The sequence below is a fragment of the Pistacia vera genome, unplaced genomic scaffold, assembly GCF_008641045.1.
Source record: "Pistacia vera cultivar Batoury unplaced genomic scaffold, PisVer_v2 Contig678, whole genome shotgun sequence".
Classification (NCBI taxonomy): Eukaryota; Viridiplantae; Streptophyta; class Magnoliopsida; order Sapindales; family Anacardiaceae; genus Pistacia; species Pistacia vera.
Genome location: NW_022196532.1, coordinates 1,142,965 through 1,160,756, shown reverse-complemented (window position 1 = coordinate 1,160,756; position 17,792 = coordinate 1,142,965). Strand labels below are relative to the sequence as shown.

The window sequence follows — 17,792 nt, the reverse complement described above, 5'->3', positions numbered from 1 at the left end:
CTGTCGACTGGAGATCTATCCAATGATGTTGGTAGTTTGATCAAAGAATGTGATGTTTTGCTACAGCAACTCAACACAGTTTTTGCCAAACTTTGTCAACTCACTGTGACAAAACGCCATAGTATTTTGACAACATCGTTGGCACCATTGTGTAGATCGCCATAAGACGAACATAATAGTGTTGACGGTGTCAACCCACTTGTCGTCGAAAAGTTCCGGCATTGATGGACACCGCCAGTAGTGGATTGTTCAGCGACTCCTTGGTCCAGTTTTTAATTTAAAATTTTTTTATTTAAAAACTTGAATTTAAATTTATTTTAATAATAGAAAAATGATTTCAAATATATCTATTTTTGTGATTTTACACTGTTAATATATAATCCCAAAAAACAAAAGTAACTTAAAATTTAAGAAAAACAAACACCTTAATAAATTATTTGTAAAATTGATTATTTCCAAAGCTGACCTTCCATGGATCAAGCCATAAGAATCCCTAAGCCTAATTAAATCAACTAGATCATTATAAATAATATTGAGTGATTAGAAAAAATAAAAAAATAAAAAAAAGGTTGAAAGCACGCGCCAAACATGGTGAGTAAAGTTAACGCAGACTTATCTGTTCAAAACCCATTCCCCTCCATTTGAACATACTCTGTAACACTCCGCTAACTGCCATTTAACCCATGCAAATATCTCCCCTTCCACTTCCCCCACCACCAGATTCCTATTTATCACGTCTCTTCGTTTTGAACTCCCATTCTTTCACATCAATCCACCACTTCAATTTTCTTTCACTTTCTCACACTCACCATCTTTACACCACCAACTCAGTGCTAATGCTCACAAACTTTACTGAACCTGCGGATGTGAATGCAATTTGATTTGAATTATGGCCCCCGTGGATCAAGCCGCGTTGAAGAAGAAGACGGCCGTTTCCAGGAGCTGGATTTTGCTTGACCAGAAAGGACAGAGCACAATTCTTGATGTAGACAAGTACGTTATTATGCGACGAGTTCAGATTCACGCTAGAGATCTTCGGATTCTTGATCCTATGTTATCCTATCCTTCGACCATTCTTGGAAGAGATAAAGTGATTGTTCTCAATTTGGAGGTGATTGTGATTTCAGTTCAAACGGTACGTTTTTGTTCTCTGTTTGAATTGTTTCAGTCGGCTGATTTTGTTTCTTTCTTTTTTGTAGCACATTAAAGCGATTATTACTTCAGAGGAGGTACTGTTAATCAATCCACAGGCTCTAAATTTTTTATCAATTTTGTTTGAATTGAAGTGAGTTTTTAGGTTTAATTTGTTTTTTTTTTTATTAGGTGTTACTTGGAGATCCACTGGATGATAATGTGATTCCAATTGTGGAGCAATTGCAAAGACGATTGGCTCCTGATAATCCAACGAGCCAAGGCCAAGGAGAAGAAGAAGAGCATCCTGGAGTGAGAAATGATTTTGAAACTGGTGAAGAAAACGGTACATCTTCTCAACTCAATGATTTTCTGCTTCTGTGACTGTTTGATTTTGAGCTTCTTGTTATCATATTGGCAAGTTTATAGAATCAAAATGGTTTTTGTTTTGGTTTTTTATTTGTCTCGTGCAATGCAGAGTTTCCATTTGAATTTCGTGCATTAGAAGTTGCTTTAGAAGCTATTTGTAGTTTTCTTGATGCCCGTACCAGAGAACTGGAGACCGATACTTATCCTGCTCTAGATGAGTTGACCTCCAAGGTAAAGCTTTCCTGCTTGATTAGTTTTTGTTGAAAGATTCAGTTGTTTGCCAGTCTTTCAAAGTTATTAGTTTTTAATCGAGGTTATATTTACCTTCACTTTAATGTTCTGACTAGTAATAGGGTTTAGGTTGAATCCCTTTGCTCCCTTTACTAAAAGTTCAATCACAATTTTCTATAGATTAGCAGTCGTAATTTGGATAGGGTGCGTAAGTTGAAAACTGCAATGACAAGATTGACAAACCGGGTTCAAAAGGTATGATTTATTGTTCATATTTACATGGAATCTTGGTATTCATATAGCATTGGAGTGAGTTCCTCAATCTTGCTCGCATAAAAGATATTCTTTGCTTTTAAGAGGTTTGCTAGTGATTCTATTTAGGCTGGTTCTAGGATATATAAATTACTTGTTGGAGCCATCTCTTGCACAGAAATGGAAATGTTATGATGTCTAACAATTAACATGGAAATGCCAATTTCCTTAAACAGTGAATACATGTAAAAAGGAAAAACTTTGCTTTTGATACGTTTGTATTTTAGATCAGTCATCAGTGATCAGTGAATATACTATGCTTTCTTTAGGGAGTAGGTTTTTTCTGTTCCTTCAGTAAGGATTTGGCAATCCATGTCAGCTTGCTTAAAAGTTATTCTGTTTTAAACCTCTCTCTCTCTCTTACTGGGATTTTTGCTGAGAATTTATTACACATTTAACTATTGCGTCATTTGAAAGGTGGCTTAAATGGATCTATTAACTTAGGTTCAATGCTACACTGGGTAATTGAAAGAGAAATAAGCTGAAAACAAGTTACACAAACTGACTAGAAAAACAATGAAGGGAGCTAATTGGAGTGGAACAGAGGATGGGTTCCAATATTTACTTCAATCAGTTACAAATCAGTCCAATCAGTCAACCCAACCAAGCCCATAAATTGGACCATTGCATTCCACTTTGCTGCATAATAGGTATTGTAGACTTTGAACTGATAGATCAAATACTAAAGAGTGCCGCACTCCATCACATTCCTTTTCCTGGTTTCCGAATTTATCTTCTGTTTTTAATGTTTCTGTTTTGCATATGGTTGAAAATATCGTTAAAATCTATGGTTAGAGCCAGTAAAGCTACAAATGGTAAATGCTACCCTTTCATTTGGACTTAAATCTTTCTAAAAATTGTATTCCCAGGTCAGGGATGAACTTGAACAACTTCTGGATGATGATGATGATATGGCAGACCTTTACTTGTCAAGGAAATTAGCTGTGGCATCTTCACCTGCCAGTGGCTCTGGTGCTCCTACTTGGTTTCTTAACTCTCCAACTATAGGTTCAAAAATATCTAGAACAAGTGAACAGTGCCAGCAACAACTCGAGGAGAATGATGTGATGAACTTGAAATGCTCTTGAGGTTATAAACTTTGACTGACAGTGAAATGTCACAGGACTATTTAACCAACACAATTTGAGTCGGGTACTGGATTATTTTTGCAGGCTTACTTTATGCAAATTGATGGCACACTGAATAAATTGGCCACGGTAAGCATCACACCGTGAACTTCTCTTTGGATAGCAAATGAGTGAAGAAGGAGGAAATTATGCATAGTATCTGGAATCATCCAAGGAGGACTTTGGGACAATGATTCTTGTATTTTATTGCTGATGCTTATGCTAATTATTCTTTTCTTACCAGCTGCGTGAATACATAGATGACACTGAGATTACATAAACATTCAGGTGAGTCCGACAATTTTAATTCTAAGTTTTGATGAAATGAGGTAATAATATTTCTTAAAATGTTTGTTAAATTGAGGCTCTACTTATCAGTTCAATCGTTGCTTGTTAACATCCTTATGGTTTTGGAGAGAAAAAAATGTTTTAAATGTTGATTTATTTCATGTTGCAGCTTGATACCATCGAAATCAGCTTATTCAGGTGATGTCTTTTGAATCTGATCAAATCCTTTTCTCTGCTCATTGTTCTAGTGCTTTTTTTATTCTTTACTTTAAAGCTAGCTAGAAATCCTTAAATTATTTGTCTCAGTGCAGTTTTATTTGTGTCATAGTGATGATTTTATTATATGTGCCAGTTAGAGCTCTTTCTAAGTTCTGGGACTGTTTGCTTGTCGGTATATTCTTTGGTGGCTGCAATATTTGGCATGAACATCCCCTATACGGGGAAGACTGAACATGGATATGTATTTAAATGGGTAGTAGATACATCTCGATTATCAAACCAAAACGCGGCCTCAAAATCTAAACCAAGGCAATTCGCCTAGGTCTTCACAAAAACAACTATAACTTGAATAAATCTCATCTTCTCTGAAATTTTTGAACTCTAGGTGGTCATCGTCACCGGTATAGTTTGTGCATCCCTTTTCTCAAAAATAATCTTCTATGCTCGCAGAAGGTCTTGTCGGGTCTTGATACATATAAAATCAGTTTGAAGGAGGTATGCAAAGCATATTTAGTCGCTCTTGGGAAGAAATTTTTACAACTTCATGTAAATTGATTTATGGTGCATTGCATTTTATCATTGGGTGATGGGTCCTGAAAGTAATAGTAGTGATTGAGATTTGAACAAGAGTGTGGTATCATTATGTTGGAATTCTTGTGGCTGTAATATTAGGTAACTTCCCAGCCCTTAGGTACAACTAAATTCAAGACGCATAATTAATTGTTGTGTATGTATAGTAAGGTTTGGATTATGATTTACGTTTTGTTCAGCAATTTATGGTAAAGATTAGATTGTTTCTCATTGGTGGACTCGGGACCGCTTTTAATTTTGTTTTGTCAATACTTAGCTTCCAGCACGCGCCATAAATTGCTATTATATTTCCTATTTTTGTTTCAGAAATCTTGATGTTCCTGTCCTCCCTTGCCGCATCGCTATTCATTTTGATCCAAATGATTGCGCATGTGGGGCTTGTCGAAATTGCTTGGAATTGATATTAGTAATTATCTAGTTATCTCTCTTTCTTTCTTTATTTGTTAGGGATCTAATTAAAAGGCGTATTTTAGGGTATATGTTTTTAATGAATTCGTTTTGTTTTCTAAAATTATTAAAAATAAAATTGATATACGAAAGTGAAAATGTATTGATATATGATATGTTTGTAATTGGTTCGGACACCTTAAGGTGTTTGCTTGGTCGTCAAAGAGGTGTACTCACTTTCTTGATTTTTTGGATTTAAACTTTGGGTTATTTACCTTAATGCATAATTGTGTCTTACTTGTTCATTAGGTTTATAGGATATCAATGATCTTAAGGATTAGTTGTGCACGTAAGCTGACTTAACATTCCAGTTACCAGAAAAAAAAAAAAAATGAAAGTACTTGAAGCTTAACTTTTAACTTTTATCAGTTTATGTAAGTTTTTATTTGAGAGAGTAACAATATTATAAAGAAAAGAAGACATTATTGTTTTCTTTTTAACAAAAAAAATTGATGAGTTTTTTTGTTTCATGAGAATAAAAGCAAAAACAATTAAACATTATCGAACAATATCTTTTTGAAGGACAATAAAGAATAATAGAAAATTGGATGCATTAACAAACATAGTCTATTTCTATTTTGACATTAGCATATCAAAATGATGTTTGTGTTTAACAACAAAAACACACCTTTTAACAATGTGGTCTACTCTTCTTAGTGCACTTATTTCTATTATTTAAATAACCATAAAGAAAAAAAAAAATTACAGTTTGGTAGGGCAATTTGGAATTCAGTTGCGGAAGAATAGTTGATGTGTAAGCCTTTGAAAATAGAACATTAAAAATCATATGTGGTGCCTAAATTTCAACTAGCCACCTGGCAAAAGAAAGAGTTGGGCATAACTTTTTGACTTATTCATATCTTAGCTTATAACGTTTTAGCCTTTGAGGCAGCCATATCACATCTTAGGATTACTATAATTAACATAAAATCCAGAGTAAAAACAAGTTAAGCCACTATGGCTATTGAGCCATTCTGTGAGTTAATTGTTTACCCTCTGGTTTTGGGTTTACCGTTGAGTACTGCACTTTAAAATCTTGGGATTACCTCCTTGAATTAAAGTAACAATATATATATCATTATTCAGTAATATTGAACATATCAAAATGAAGAGTATTTGATTTATCAAAAAACTATCCCAATTAACTATTATGTAACATTTGTTAAATTCGAAGGGATAAATCTTAGCATTTTAAAACGCAGGACCTAGAAAAGTTAACCAAAACCTCAAAGTGGAATAAGTTATCGGTCAATATCAAAATGAGGGGTCTTTGATTTAAAACAAAAAATCATCCCTAAACTTTGTTAATTTAAGGGGATAAATTTTGGTATTTTAAAATCAACACCTAAGCATAGTTGATCGAAACCTCAGGTTAAATAAAGTCTTTCTTTCTATGTTAAAGTGGAGGGAACATTTGTTTGTTGAGAAGTTTTGTAATTGAGTAAGAAAAGGTGAAACCTTACTGTTTCTCAATTGAGATGGAACTTGGAAGAGGGGGGAGTATCAAATGTACGGTCTAATAATCTCCTTCCCTTGGTCTCATGCCCTTTTGCCTTTCTTCAAATAGAAGAAAATACTTTTCTTTTTACATTCTTGCCCTTTACTTTTCTTGCTTCTTATTTCCGTTTTTGTACCCATCAAATAAAACGTACATAATTGTTTGTCTCTAGGGTTAATAGCGTAAGGTATCCTTATGTAACCCTATTAAATATACCTAATAGTCTTGAACACCTACGCCAATGATTATTAAGTTAATGATATTAATACTCCTAAGTATGATATATTATAAAAATTCTTTGTGTTTTTGAAAATAAAAAAAATCATTTTGTCGTTATTTTAGGCATTAAAATAAATGATAAAAAGGTATTTAATAATATTTACTAACTCATAATCTGTAATTTTTATCACTTATTAATGGCAGGGGATTTTTGTTACTTAGGGTATTTTTTATTAAATTACACCTACAAAGATTAATGTCATGAATTCGATTTTTAAAATTACTTAGTCATAAATAAAAGAGAGATTTGTTTAAAATGTAACAAAATCAGTAATGACAGAAATTTATAGGCTACTAGATACCTTTACTATGTTAAAGATACCTAAGAGGGTTACGAGTATTAACTCTTTTGTATGTATTATTTCATTTGTTAATACCAAAACAAAGTACCAAGTCATTGACCATCCATATCTTGAAAAATGTACATGTCATATTAGAAAAAGGTACAACCTTTATTTTTAAATCTAATTTATCAATGGAAAATTCCGTTTCAATTAATTTTTATAAAATTTGGGAAAAAAATAAAAAGAAAAAAAAATTACTACTATTACTACTACACTACACCTACTCAGTATAGCATGCGCTTGTACCTACATTTTGTAACATTAATACTGATCCGCGCAAAATGCGACCTCGTAGACACGCCACCCTGTGCGCACCTTAATACGCAGCGCATTATATCCTGAGTCTGCTCCCAAACTCTATTAAGCTGTTGAACTTCTTTAATACCATTATTATTATTATTATTCATATTTTTTAATTATTGTACGCATATAAAACAAAGAAACTCTCTCGCTTCATGCTTTTCTCTTTCGACGAACCAAACCTCTCTATCCCATTCTATATCTCGATTCAGATCCTCCTTTCAACTCTCTTTTTCTCGTCAATTCTCAGCAATCTCTCTTATTATATATCCTAAACTTCTCTTCTTTTATCTCTTCGTTGCAGATCATCACCACTTAATCTCAGTCTCTCCCTTAATGTCAATCTTCTTCATGGAAAATATATATTTGCAGCCGAATTTTATTAATTATTTCTCTCTTCATTTTCTGTTCTGGGTATCTCGTTACTTTTGTTGTGAGTTTGATGTGTTGGGTTGGTGGTGTGTTTGTAATGTGAACGTAAATCTTGTGAGTCGTGAGCTTCATGTGTTTTATTTCGGTAACGTGGGGGATTTTGATGAACATGCAGGAGTGTGTGGACACGTGTGTTCTTGTGTTGAGAGAAATGGCGAACAATCTGGTGGTAAAGTGAAGCGAGAAACGATTGCAGCATGCATGACTTGTCCTTTGTGTAATAAGCTCCTCGGATCCACCACCATCACCGAGTGCCTTCATTCCTGTAAGTCTTTCGAAATTTGCTTCTCTCCAATTTGTTTCTGTTTATTACTATTTCGTTTCTGATTATAATTTTCTGCTGTCAAATTCTCTAATTTTTTCTCCGCTTTCTTCGTTTTCTTCCCGTTTTGCATCTTTTACGATCTGGGTTCGGCTTCTTTTGAGTTTCTTCTAATCTGGGTTTCGTTTCACTGTTTGGTCTTTTAAAGTAAACTCGAATGCTGGTTGACGCTGAAACATCTCCTTTTTGGAAGCAACGTATCCAAGAATTTGAGAGTTATCTATTTTACTTATGACTTTGTGATTTTAATATATGGCTCACGATGATTTTGCGCATACTTTCTTCGAAGCTATTTTTGGGTCATGGTGAAAACAAGACAGCAGCTATTGCGAACTTTGAGCTTTAATTAAAGGAGTCATGATTGCGGTCAAACTTTCGTTAGTTTAGATAATGTGTTTTGAGTCAAGTAAATGATTACGGGTGAATCATACAACTCTCGAGTCTGTGTTTCATGTTACATTTTGACATTTTTTTGTATGGATTTGCTGTGTATTTGACATGCAATTTTTTCTGGGTTCTCTTCAAGGTATGGATTAATTGAGATTTTCTGAAAGATTTAATTTTTGGAATTCTTTTTCAGTTTGCAGAAAATGCATAAATAAAAAATTTGTTGATGAGGAGTTGGAACGCTGCCCCATTATGTGATATCCCTCTGGGTGCTGTTCCTTCGGAGAAATTGAGGTGAGATCCTTCTGCTGACCCAATAGGTTTTGCTTCATGGTAGTCAGTTGTTTCATGTTTAGCATGAATTTTGCTGACTTTCTAGAGGAAATTGCTTCTCTTTGATTCGCTCAGCTGTTGTGAAAATTTTATTGGTGTTGCTTTGCTAATTTCTGAGTGAAGAGAAATAGCTAATTGTTGAATTTTACTTGAGTCGTTATCCTGTTGGGATGGTGGCAGAGACCTATTTGTATGTATGTGTCAATATAACGATGCTCTCTGCGCTATTGGTTTGTGTCGGTTTAATTATATGGTTGATGATGTTGAGTTTTCCTGGTACATACCCTCTGGTTGTGTTTTGGCATGTGCCTTTGTTTGCCTGTGGGTGGGGGGAGGGTTATTAAGCCGCATGACATGGAGATTCACATTGCTATAAGCTGCAATTGGTCATTGGCCCTCTGGAAATTCTTTTATCTATATACCTTTCGAATACAACAATAATTAGTGTTTATTCAGCACACATACACCTCAGTTGTGCAGCCTAAGACCTCGTTTGATTCAAGCTATATATTTTTTCCTTTTAAGAAATCCTTGTGCATTGATGTCTTTAACAGGCAGGACCATAGTTTGCAAGATGTGAGGGCCAAGATCTTTCCTCTAAAAAGAAGAAAGGTGAGGGCACCTGAAGCTGTGCCCTCAGTTTCGTTACCAGTTAGAAGAAAGGAAAGGTCACTCTCATCATTGGTTGTCAGTGCACCCAGAGTATCAGCACAGACTACTATGACCAGGAGAAGAACAAATGCTGCTGCAAGAAAGGCTGCTGCTTTACGGGGTTCAAGTATTTCCGTGGAGAAATCCCTTAAAAAGGAGGATGACTCCATGGAGGATCATCAGGATGGGTTAAGCTCACCTGAAACTCTTAATAAGCTATCTCAGAATGGAAGACAGGTAAAGAGCACAATATATTTTATTTGTGTTCTCATTGACGTGGTCTTGTATTCTGCAATAGGGTTTTGTATTTGCATGGTTTTCTTCAACTTAGTAATACGTTTCATGCTACAAATTTAATTGGTTCAGAGTTCTTCCTCTGCTCATCCTGGCCAATCCATACCCAACAAAGAAACGGAGAATGATGCTGAACAATGTGATGCAAAATCGGATCTCTGGAAACCTTTGAACTTTTTGGTGGAAGTTGCAAGTCGAACCAGGTCCTTCAAGTCTAATTCACAAGGATCAGATGCTAAAGTAGAACCTGCTAATGTTCATGACAATGAAATTCAAGGGCATAAAATAAAAAATAAGGAAGACAAATTGAAATCAAAAGTTGAGGATAAACCAAATAGCACTGATCCTACCTCTTCAGAAACAGGAAATCCCAAAAAGTTGCGAAGAATTCGTCGAAAAACAACGGCTGCTTTTGGGGATTCAAATATTTCACCCCAATCTGTGTTGGAAGCCAATGGTGCTAAGTATGAGAGAAGAAGTGGTCCAATTTGGTTCTCTCTAGTAGCTTCTGAAGTCCAGTGAGTATCAATTAAGCTTTAAAACTTGAAAATTCAATATTAAATGTAGTCTATACATTTTTGGAAACCGTTCACATTACTGACTTCATTTTAATCCTTTCAGGGGAGGAGGCCTGCCCTTGCCACAAATTCCAGCTAGTTACTTAAGAATAAAGTGAGTTTCTTGTCACTTTGTTGCATGCTTATAGATGCCATGCATTATGCTTGTTGAATGAATTCATTCTTAATGGTTCAAGTCCCTCCCCTTCAATTTCAATCTCAAGTATTCTCTCTTTTATATATACATATATATAAAGAAGCATGACTTGGATGTAATTTTTTCATCGACATATACTTTTTATGTTTGCAAATTCTTGAATTTCATCTTATTTTTCTAAGTGGATTCTTCCCTTTTCTAAACATAAAATTTAATGGACATTTCATGCATGGAAAGGTATTATTTTCTCCCCTACATTTTTTATTATCATGTTTATGACTGAAAAAAGTAAATAAGTGTAACTGGATATAAGCAGGGAAAAAACAACCCAAGGATCAGAAGGTGATTTCGTTTTTGAGTAACAAATTTATTTCTATGTGTGTGTTCCAATGTGCATCTGCATTGTCAAAATTCAGATATCCAAGAGGAAAGGATTGACTTATAGTTTACCTGCAAAATTGGAGCAGGATTGATGGTCTAACAGAGTGTTTTTGGAGTATTTCATGATCAACATCATGCAAATTTTAATAAAGCAGAACTTTATTTGATATGATTGGGGTATTTGATTAGCCATTAGCAACTGCACAAAATATGATTAATTTACATGTTAATAAATGCATGTGTTAAAATCAAGAGACAATTAGGCCATATCCTTGATATTGTTTAGCTTAGAGTCGCAGGAACAAGGAGAAGGCTCACTCTGTTTTTGAGATAAAGGGGTCAACTATTGGAAGTCACTTTCCTTCCTTATATCTTTAGTTTACAATGAGACAAGCTTGGCTGGGATAAGGTGACTTGAAAATGACATTTAGTTTTTCAAGGTAGCCTGCAATCAACCCCGCCATCAACCTGACTCATATTTAGTTATTTCTTTACAAACTTGATCATTTGTTTTAGTACATTTCTCCTCCCAGGACAGGTAGGACTATTGATGGGCTTCTGTTATGAATCCTATCAAGATAGTCATGCATGTGTCCTGCCTTAGTGGCATGAACTCCATATTTCCAGTCCAAGTTCAATGAGAAAGCCTTCTCGATAGTACTTATACTATCAAACCACATTTTCTTAGGTAGTTATAGAAAAGTAGAAGTGTTTATTTGAAATCACTGTGGTTTGATGGTTAGTAATGTCTTTCTTAGAAGTTTCTAAAGTAATGACCAACTGGAGATGAGATCCTAGTAGTAGTTTCTCAGAATCTGATCACAGATCCTGTAAGATGAGCATGGTTTCACTGGAGTCACATTCCAGCTGTTGATTATTTTAATTTCATTGCTGAAAGAAGTAAAATATTCTGTAACTCATCTTTTGTATTACTATGCTATTCTGCTGTATTTTGAGACATTTTATTGCATTTCTTGTATGAATGTAACCATACGAAATCTATAACCCCAATGTTTCCCCACGTCTTACATGAAGCCCCTTAATTTGACTTCAATAGTCGTTCAATTATGTGGTCTGTTATCACTGGCTGAATCATTTTTCTCAAGCCTTTCAACTTAGGTAAGTCATCATGCAGTGGATTATTTCACTTGTGTATTAATGAGTCCTGCCCTGAAGTTCATTTTCAGGTTGGCCATAAGAGATGGCAACCATGCTTTGCAACAAGATTTAGTCAAATGATAATATTTCTGATACTCAAAATATGGCACTGTAACTTTATTATTTAATAACAAATTGTGGTTGGAAGAATATTTTTGTTTCAAGTAAAAATAATTCTTTGATTTGAGGAAATATTTATGTACCATGTTTTTGTTTTATATTTTGTGTCAGGGATGGAAAAGTACCTGTTTCTTTTATCCAGAAGTACTTGATGAAGAAACTAGATCTCACTAATGAATCTGAGGTGAGTGAATCTGTCCATGAATTCTCAGTAAAGATAATCAGAGAAAATTGAAATGATGTCAATGTTTCTCTTCAGCCTGCAGATCCAGTCAAACATGATCTCATGTGCTTATAACTGTGTCTTGAAAGTGGTTTTTCATGTCAAAGGTTCAACCCTCAAAATGTTTTTCATTAAAAACTAAATCATTTTTGGGGGAAGCGGGGTTCATTTTGCCTTTCAATTTTTTCTTTACATGTCAAAGTTCAAAACTTTTACATTTTCCAATCTAATTTGAAATGCTTTTCAGTATTACTTATGTTTATTAATTTATATTCAAAATGACTAATATTAAATGGGCATCCACTCTTTCTGTATGGACAAAACATCAGCTAATCATAACAATGAGAAAAGACATTCAGGTCAAATGCAAATTCCAAAACAATCAAGTAGAAAATTGTGGTTGTCTTTGAAATTATTCGATCATGAATACTGCCTGGTGACGGTTGGTAAAGTTTTTATAAAATCAAGATGTTCTCGTAATCTTCAGTTGCTTTCTGAAATCACTGAAAAATGAAAAGTATTGTTAAATTTTTTAATATATCTTTGTATCAACGAGCAGTTTGACATTTTGCTTATGAATGTTACAGAAATGAAGGTGAATGTAACAGTTAAAATTCAGTACAAATCTTTTTGATATTTTTGCAGGTTGAGATCAAATGTATGGGACAATCAGTGATCCCCACTTTGGAATTGTATAATTTAGTTGATTTGTGGCTGCAAACAGCAGCAACACCAGAAAAAGTACCAGCAAAGATTGGTTCCTCCGCAAAAGATTTTGTAATGGTACTCACATATGCTCGAAAGGCCCAGGGCGGCTTCCATTAAGGCCTACCTTCATTGTGGCCAGTACATCTACATAATCTTATACCATTATTTGTATCTAGTGACAGGAGTGCAATTTAGCATATATATTACCAGAAATTGTTCCTTTACATTTATTGTATTGCAGTCGCCATGTTACAAACTGCAACAATGAAGGTGAACATACGTGACTACAAAAGAGCCTCTCGCCTCTTATCGATATATTTTTGTTTTCATGGAGTTGCCAGTTTGGTATTGTAGTGATTTTGAACAAATGAATCATATAATAAACTCAGATTTTCAGCTACATGTCATTCAAGTAGAGGCTGTGTAAGTACCATTGAAGAAAACTAATTTGTATCTAGTAGTCTCAGCTGCATCAGTTCCCACTTTGAGCTGGGGAAGATTGTGGTTTCGGAGATATCAACTAGTCTCTGCTAGAGCCGTAAGAGTAGTCCAATCTCAACAATTTTCCTTGGACGTAATTTTATTTAGTGATCAATTTCAACTTGCGCACTTTATTTATCCAATCTGCAGAAATTTTAATGTAACAGATTTTAAAATATAATGGTCAAAATAATCTAAAAGTTTCTCTTATTCTCCCTTGTTAATGAACACTCCCTTGTAGCAAGTAACGACCCTCCCTTTTCTCAACCATCCTATCAACAAAATGGACCAAAAGAAGGAAGAATTCTATTTCCTTACACAACCCTTTCCCTTCCTTGAATCCAGCCAACCATGGTGCGAGAATTAACTCTTCATCAAATTACAATGGGAACCCAGATCACATTGGCCAAATCTATTTACACATTATATAGTTAAATTGCTGGTCCTGAAAAAGAAAAATATGATGAAGATAGCTAAATAGCTTGTCCATCAATTGATTCCATCAAGAGAAACATCCACACATCGAATAATATTGAACCCCAAGAAAGTTATGGAGTCGAAAATGCCAATATTACATGTAAGTTGAAGCACATGCCAGACCTATGTGCTAAAATTCAGTCATGCCGATCCCAGATTTCAGAAGAAACACATAATCCAGTTAATTATTGTACATGAAAAAACAATCAATCAGAACTCCAGCTGCATGAAATTCAATACAAAGGGCCAAATAATCTATGATTATTGATGAGAAATCTCTCACAGTTTTGCTGTAACAGTTTAGTTTTCCCAGTAGAGGTTTATGTACACACACAACAATATCCGGTACATGCTCGACGGCTTACTTTGGTTTAAAGTATGTAAAGCATATTTATGCTGTGCGATCAAGCATTAAATGAGGTAGTTGAAATATATTCCATGATCGTCTAGGAATGAACATACTCTTAAACCTAGATTAGCAAATATAACAACCGGGTATTATATGAGAACAGCATAAGGTCATAAGCATTCAGAAGCTTAGTTGCTAACCTTCATTAGACCCTAAAATTTTAAGAACCTCATTTTTATAAAACCAACTTCTCAGATGGGAACCCACAATTACACACACAATAAAGCATGACACCACCAAAAAAGTATTCTAAAGGGGATCCACAAGTATATATCAGCTTTAGATGTTAAGTCTACCAAAAACACTTCAGGTCACTGGCCATTGCATTTGACTGTGACACCAATAATTTTTGCTTTTCCGATTACACTTTTTTTTCTTTCCCAAAAGCAAGGCAAGCCTTGTCTTACAATTGTTTCTCAATCTCTGTTACTACGCTTTGAGAATTATTAGTTTGCTACATTACTCTAGAGAAGATTTTTTTTCTTTCTGCTCGCTCCACACATAATGTCGGAGCAAATGAGCATCGGATCATTCGGAAAATCCTATTATCCAACCTATAGAGGTGAATCCGAGCCTAACTTTCATGGTACAGCCGTAGCTAAAACCCACAATGGCACAAGATTTAGTAACAAGAACATAGTTTAATCTTTAGAGTTAGCAAAAAATAACTTAAATGGAAAAAAACACAACAAAAAGGAAGCCATAATTAGACTAATACATCAAAATTCCTGCTGAACGAATTCTTGAATCTAAAATGGACAAATCAATTCATACACAATAAGAGAGACACTGGCATCAAAATTCACATTAAAATTAAATTGCCTCACTTGAATACTATAACATCTACTTATTCAACTCTCCGTTTATAAAGAGAAACCTATATAAACATTTACAACCACAAATTTAATGTAACCAAGTAAAAAAAAAAAAAGAAAAAAAAATTTCAAAAAAGAAAGAAAAAAAAAATTCTGACTAACCACCACGAATTGATAATCAAAATGAACTAAACGCGGCTATAGCCAACTCCGGGGGGGCTCCCCACAACAGAAAACATCCCATTATCAGCACCGTCACCTTCATCGTAATACAAATCCTCAGTCCCTCGAAACGCCGCGTGTACACACACCAGAAACGCCCCAATCAACAGCGAAACCAAGACGTTCAACCACACGTGCGTGAAAACCAAGGACAAAATCGTCACAACAGAAAGAACTCCCAACACCACGCGATCGTCCACCTGACGGTGGAAAATCACCAACGGCTGATCGCGAAAGAAGTAAAGAAAGAACCACGCGACGGAGACAATTAAAAAGATGATCATTGAAACGGGGTGCCACAACAGGCTGAGGAAGAGAATTACGAGAATAACCATGGCGTAATTAACACGGAAGTAGGCCAGGTTTCGTTTGAGGCGGATGGTGGCTTCGCCGAAGGATAAGGGGCGGCTGAGGGAGTGGAGGTGGAAGAATTGAGGCCATGGGCGGCGGGTGGAGTAGGCGGAGAGGGTGGAGGCTCTGGCGCGTGAGAGGAAGGCGGCAGTGGAGGAGGGTGGGGAAGAGGTGGAAGGAAGGGAACCGTAGTGAAGTGAGGATTGAGAAGTCATTTGAGGAGAAGAATGGGAGAATTGGAGGAATTGAAAGTGGAATTAGAAACCCTAATCTGCTGAAGAAGAAGAAGAAGAAGAAGAAGAAGATTGAAATTTATAAGACATGGGAGAGTATGTAGTGTGAATGTGAGGGAGAGTGAAAGCTTTAAAGGAGACGGATAATTTGCTGTGATATTTGTCAAGGGAGCAAAACGCACATTGGCAACACGACCGCGTTTGACCATTTTAAATTTATCAATAATTAATTAATTATCTATAAATAAAAAATAACCTCACATCAATTTATATATATATGTCACAGGGTTCTAAAACATCTCTGGGTTAAAATTACTAAATACTGGTAAAATCTACGGTCAAATTGAGAGGGACTGATCTTGTACAAAGTGAGCCACTGACAACCTAGTAGACCTGCACAAAGGACACAAAGATGGAACGTGAAGGTTAGATAGACACCAGTGTGGTGCCTGCCGTAGACACTTCGATGCGGGAGAGTGAGTACCAAAATAATAGGGTGGTTCTTGGGAGTAAGAACTTATGAGCAAGTAGGTGTTGTGGGTGATTTTTGAATAAATAATGAGGGAATTTGCCTATGTTTATATAGTGAACCTAAAAGGTTCGAATCCTAGTAGGACTCTGAATCCTACTAGGTAAAGGAGTTGTTCTTAGGAAAGAGATATGATCTATTTTCCTTATTGGGTTAGAGATAAGATCTCCTTGCTTTATTGGGTTAAGCTTAACATTAATGATTGTAATCTAGGATCTTGATAGAAGTGGAAACAGAATAGGATTATGCTTCTTATTTTGGACTGTTGTGGGCTAGTGGGTTTGGCCTAGCTTAGTTTAGCTTGCAGGATAGTCCAACTCATAGAGAGAGCAGTTCGCAAGAATGATTTAAGCATAGGCCAACCGGAGTTGGGGGGCCGTTATCTATATATCTTGTCTATTGGGCCTCGTCAGGCTCAACACGATTTTTGGCCCATACAAATACTAAATCAATAAATCTAAGATACCTCTACAATACATATATTTGAAAAACTATAAAATGACTTGTAATTGTAAGTATTGTTTTAATGTAAAATATATTCACCAAGAGTTTATCTCAATCATAGCATTGGCTTGGTGCTTATTAGCCATGCTCTAGGGTTATAGGAATGGCATCTTCTATAATCGCCCAGGTTTTGATCAATACTTGTTAACTTTGAAATTGTTCACACTCACATATTAAACTAGAGGAGACCATAAGTCATAAAGAATCCTAATTTACTCATTTAGCTAAAAAGTAGTATCTGGTTTGATTCCCAATTGAACCAATGAAGGGGTTTGTGTATGACTTCAATCCACAGTTTTAGGTTTGATTTCCCGTTGGATGCAAATGTAGTATCTTTACCCATGATTTACCTGGGAGGTCGCAGCGGTAGGTTACTGTGGGATAACTTCCCTTAAGGTATAGTCAAGGTGCTCGTAAACTGACCCAAATACCTCAGTTAAAAAAAAAAAAAAGTTACCTTAGAAGATTATAAAAGTTTAATTCATCGTTTCAGATTTTAAAGGCAAATAGCATAATTATGTCTATGGGCTAGCTTGTTACATAACAATCTGATAGACCACCTCCTGTTAATATGGTTTATAAGTCGAGGGGTCGTAAAAAGAGCACTAAGGGGTAATGAGTGAAATGAGTGTGAGTGAGAGTTTATTACGAGATTTTGCATGCAAGTGGCTAGATAGAATAAAGTTTGTTAGAGTAAGGTTAGTTTAGTAAGTATTTCGGTATAAATAGCTAGAGAGTGGTAAAGGAGGTATCAAGTAAATTCTTATAGGTATTTTTGGAGGCATCCAGCTCCTCGAATTGCTGGGGATTGATCTGTTGTCACTCTTTTTGGATGTTGCTATTTCTTTCAGTATTCAATAATAACAGTCAGTTTTATCATATTGTGTGTTACTTTCATTTCTACTCTTATGTG

The 17,792-nt window shown here is 35.3% G+C and overlaps 2 protein-coding genes and 1 pseudogene across 2 annotated transcripts; 2 read left to right on the top strand and 1 right to left on the bottom strand.

Annotated features, from left to right (window-relative positions):
* Positions 1-666: 666 nt before the first annotated feature.
* Positions 667-4,167, top strand: LOC116113350 (annotated as a pseudogene).
* Positions 4,168-7,467: 3,300 nt separating this feature from the next.
* LOC116113297 (E3 ubiquitin protein ligase DRIP2-like) lies at positions 7,468-13,188 on the top strand. The gene is given in 8 exon segments (XM_031399443.1): positions 7,468-7,833; positions 8,471-8,529; positions 8,531-8,571; positions 9,165-9,498; positions 9,628-10,073; positions 10,177-10,227; positions 12,040-12,112; positions 12,797-13,188. Coding segments are annotated over 8 exon segments (1,545 nt in total). The 5' UTR covers positions 7,468-7,472; the 3' UTR covers positions 12,977-13,188.
* Positions 13,189-14,968: 1,780 nt separating this feature from the next.
* Positions 14,969-15,981, bottom strand: LOC116113366 (PRA1 family protein F2-like). Its single transcript, XM_031399521.1, has one exon. It carries the CDS (start codon positions 15,826-15,828, stop codon positions 15,229-15,231), a length of 600 nt encoding a protein of 199 aa, XP_031255381.1. The 5' UTR covers positions 15,829-15,981; the 3' UTR covers positions 14,969-15,228.
* Between the last annotated feature and the right edge of the window lie 1,811 nt (positions 15,982-17,792).